This window comes from Sinocyclocheilus rhinocerous, unplaced genomic scaffold (genome assembly GCF_001515625.1).
Source record: "Sinocyclocheilus rhinocerous isolate Xijiao unplaced genomic scaffold, SAMN03320098_v1.1 scaffold13824, whole genome shotgun sequence".
Taxonomy (NCBI): domain Eukaryota; kingdom Metazoa; phylum Chordata; class Actinopteri; order Cypriniformes; family Cyprinidae; genus Sinocyclocheilus; species Sinocyclocheilus rhinocerous.
Window position 1 is genome coordinate 1 of NW_015631211.1, and position 1,996 is coordinate 1,996.

The 1,996-nt window shown below is 45.0% G+C and overlaps 1 protein-coding gene across 1 annotated transcript; it reads right to left on the reverse strand.

Moving 5' to 3' along the window:
* Window positions 1-64: 64 nt before the first annotated feature.
* On the reverse strand, window positions 65-1,631 carry LOC107741697 (piggyBac transposable element-derived protein 4-like; the record flags this gene model as incomplete). The annotated part of the gene is made up of 2 exons (XM_016554470.1): window positions 65-427; window positions 610-1,631. Coding segments are annotated over 2 exons (1,385 nt in total), but the record flags the coding sequence as incomplete, so codon positions are not given.
* Between the last annotated feature and the right edge of the window lie 365 nt (window positions 1,632-1,996).

Below are 1,996 nucleotides of genomic sequence, written 5' to 3' on the forward strand. Positions count from 1 at the left end.
GAGCCGTGGAGGGACCAGCTGTTGATGGACAAGCCGTGGAGGGACCAGCTGTTGATGGACGAGCCGTGGAGGGACCAGCTGCGGAGGCACGAGCCGTGGAGGGACCAGCCATGGAGGCACCAGCTCTGCAGTCAACAGCCGTGGAGGAACCACCTTCCTCATCCATGGAATCCTGCACTTTTTTTAGGAAGCTCACAGAGGCTGGTGTGCGAGGAATGCTTTGCCTTCTTTTCATGAATGGGTACACCAGCGCTTTCCCCAGCTCCTCCAGAAAATTCCTCCTCCTGGAACTTTTCCCCTGTCTCCAGGTGGGATTGATTTCCCTCCACAGCACAAATGAATTGTAGGCTGAGACATCGATTATATTGAAGAAGAGAGCCATGGGCCAGCGAGCTGTCTTCCGTCCACATGTGTATGTTGCAACGATCTGGAATATTACACACACACACACATGCAAAAAATTTTAGTAAATGTTCTGTCATTTAGTGCAATTTACTTTTTTTCCCCAGTTCATTTCAACTTCAGTTTACCATTTAGCTTAGACTATAAGTTATTATCAAATATTATACAATTATTATTAGCAGTGAACAAATACAAAGTAGCACATACCTTGTCCAGATTGTCCACTCCACCTTTGGTAGTGTTGTAGTCCAAAATCATTTTCGGCTTTCTGTCCTCACGTTCACTTACTGCTGCATCCTTGTGTGCGGTGCTCATAAGAATCACGTTCTTGTTCTTTTTTGGGCAGTAGGACACGATGGTGTGTGTCTCGGTGAACGCAAACAAAGATGAAAAACGAGTCCTGTTTCTTCTTGTGACCAAAGCACTTGGGAGCTCTGGCTTGTTTTTTCTCACAGTTCCTATCATGCTTATTTTTCTCTGTAAGAGCTCTGTGCCAAGACCATAGGAGGTGAAAAAATTGTCACACGTGACAATGTGCCCCTCAAGATCACGTAGCATTTCAAGCACCACACGTTTGCCCAGGTTTCGCTCGTGTTGTGCTCCTGCAGGTTTACCAGTGTACACCTGCATATTGTAGCTGTAGCTGCTTTTGGCATCACAGGCTGCCCAAATAATTTTGAGACCGTATTTAGCTGGTTTGCTCAGCATATACTGCTTGAACAGGCAGCGGTCCCTGAACCCAAGCAAGCATTCATCTACAGTTACATTCAAGCCAGGATTATACATCATGGGAAACCTTTCTACCCATTTTTCCCACAGTTCACGGATGGGTGCCAGCTTGTCTGTTTCTCTTCTTGCAGCTCTTGTTGATTTGTCATCAAAACGGAGCACACTTGACAATCTCTCAAAATCTTTCAGCGGCATGGTAGTCCGAAAAATCGCTCTCCCCATCTCACCATGCCACAGGCTTCGTGTTGCCTCATTGTAGGATTTAAAAACTCCGGCAAGGATGAGAGGACCAATAAAAGCTTCCATTGCAGTCCAGTCAATGTCAGTCCACTGATCACCAAACACTCGACGCCCCTCTAAATTTGTCATTCTAACTAGAATGTTCTGAATTGAGCTAGGAAAATAAAACTCAAATGTTGAATTTATGTCTTCAGCTCTTGAACAGGCATACCTTGTGGGACCAGGTGTCTTTCTGATGATCTCCTCTGCTCGTGTTCTTCCTGGTGTTTTTTCTCACAGTTCCTATCATGCTTATTTTTCTCTGTAAGAGCTCTGTGCCAAGACCATAGGAGGTGAAAAAATTCGTTCTGGTTGATTCGTTCTGGTTCACAGGTGTATTTTGTTGTGAAGAGATGGAAAGCTGTTCAAGAGGTTGATTTTGGTGTTTATTCATTTTCTCTCTAAAAATGGGGAAATACTTTGGAGTTCGTCTCCTCCACCAGGAGACGAACTCCAAAGTATTTCCCCATTTTTAGAGAGAAAATTTGGATCTTCCTCACGGCATTCCTCCTCTGAATCCTCATCTGAATGCTGCTCCTCTGTGATCTCAAAATCAGGGTCAGCCTCTGTAAAGTCTTCCTCTGCA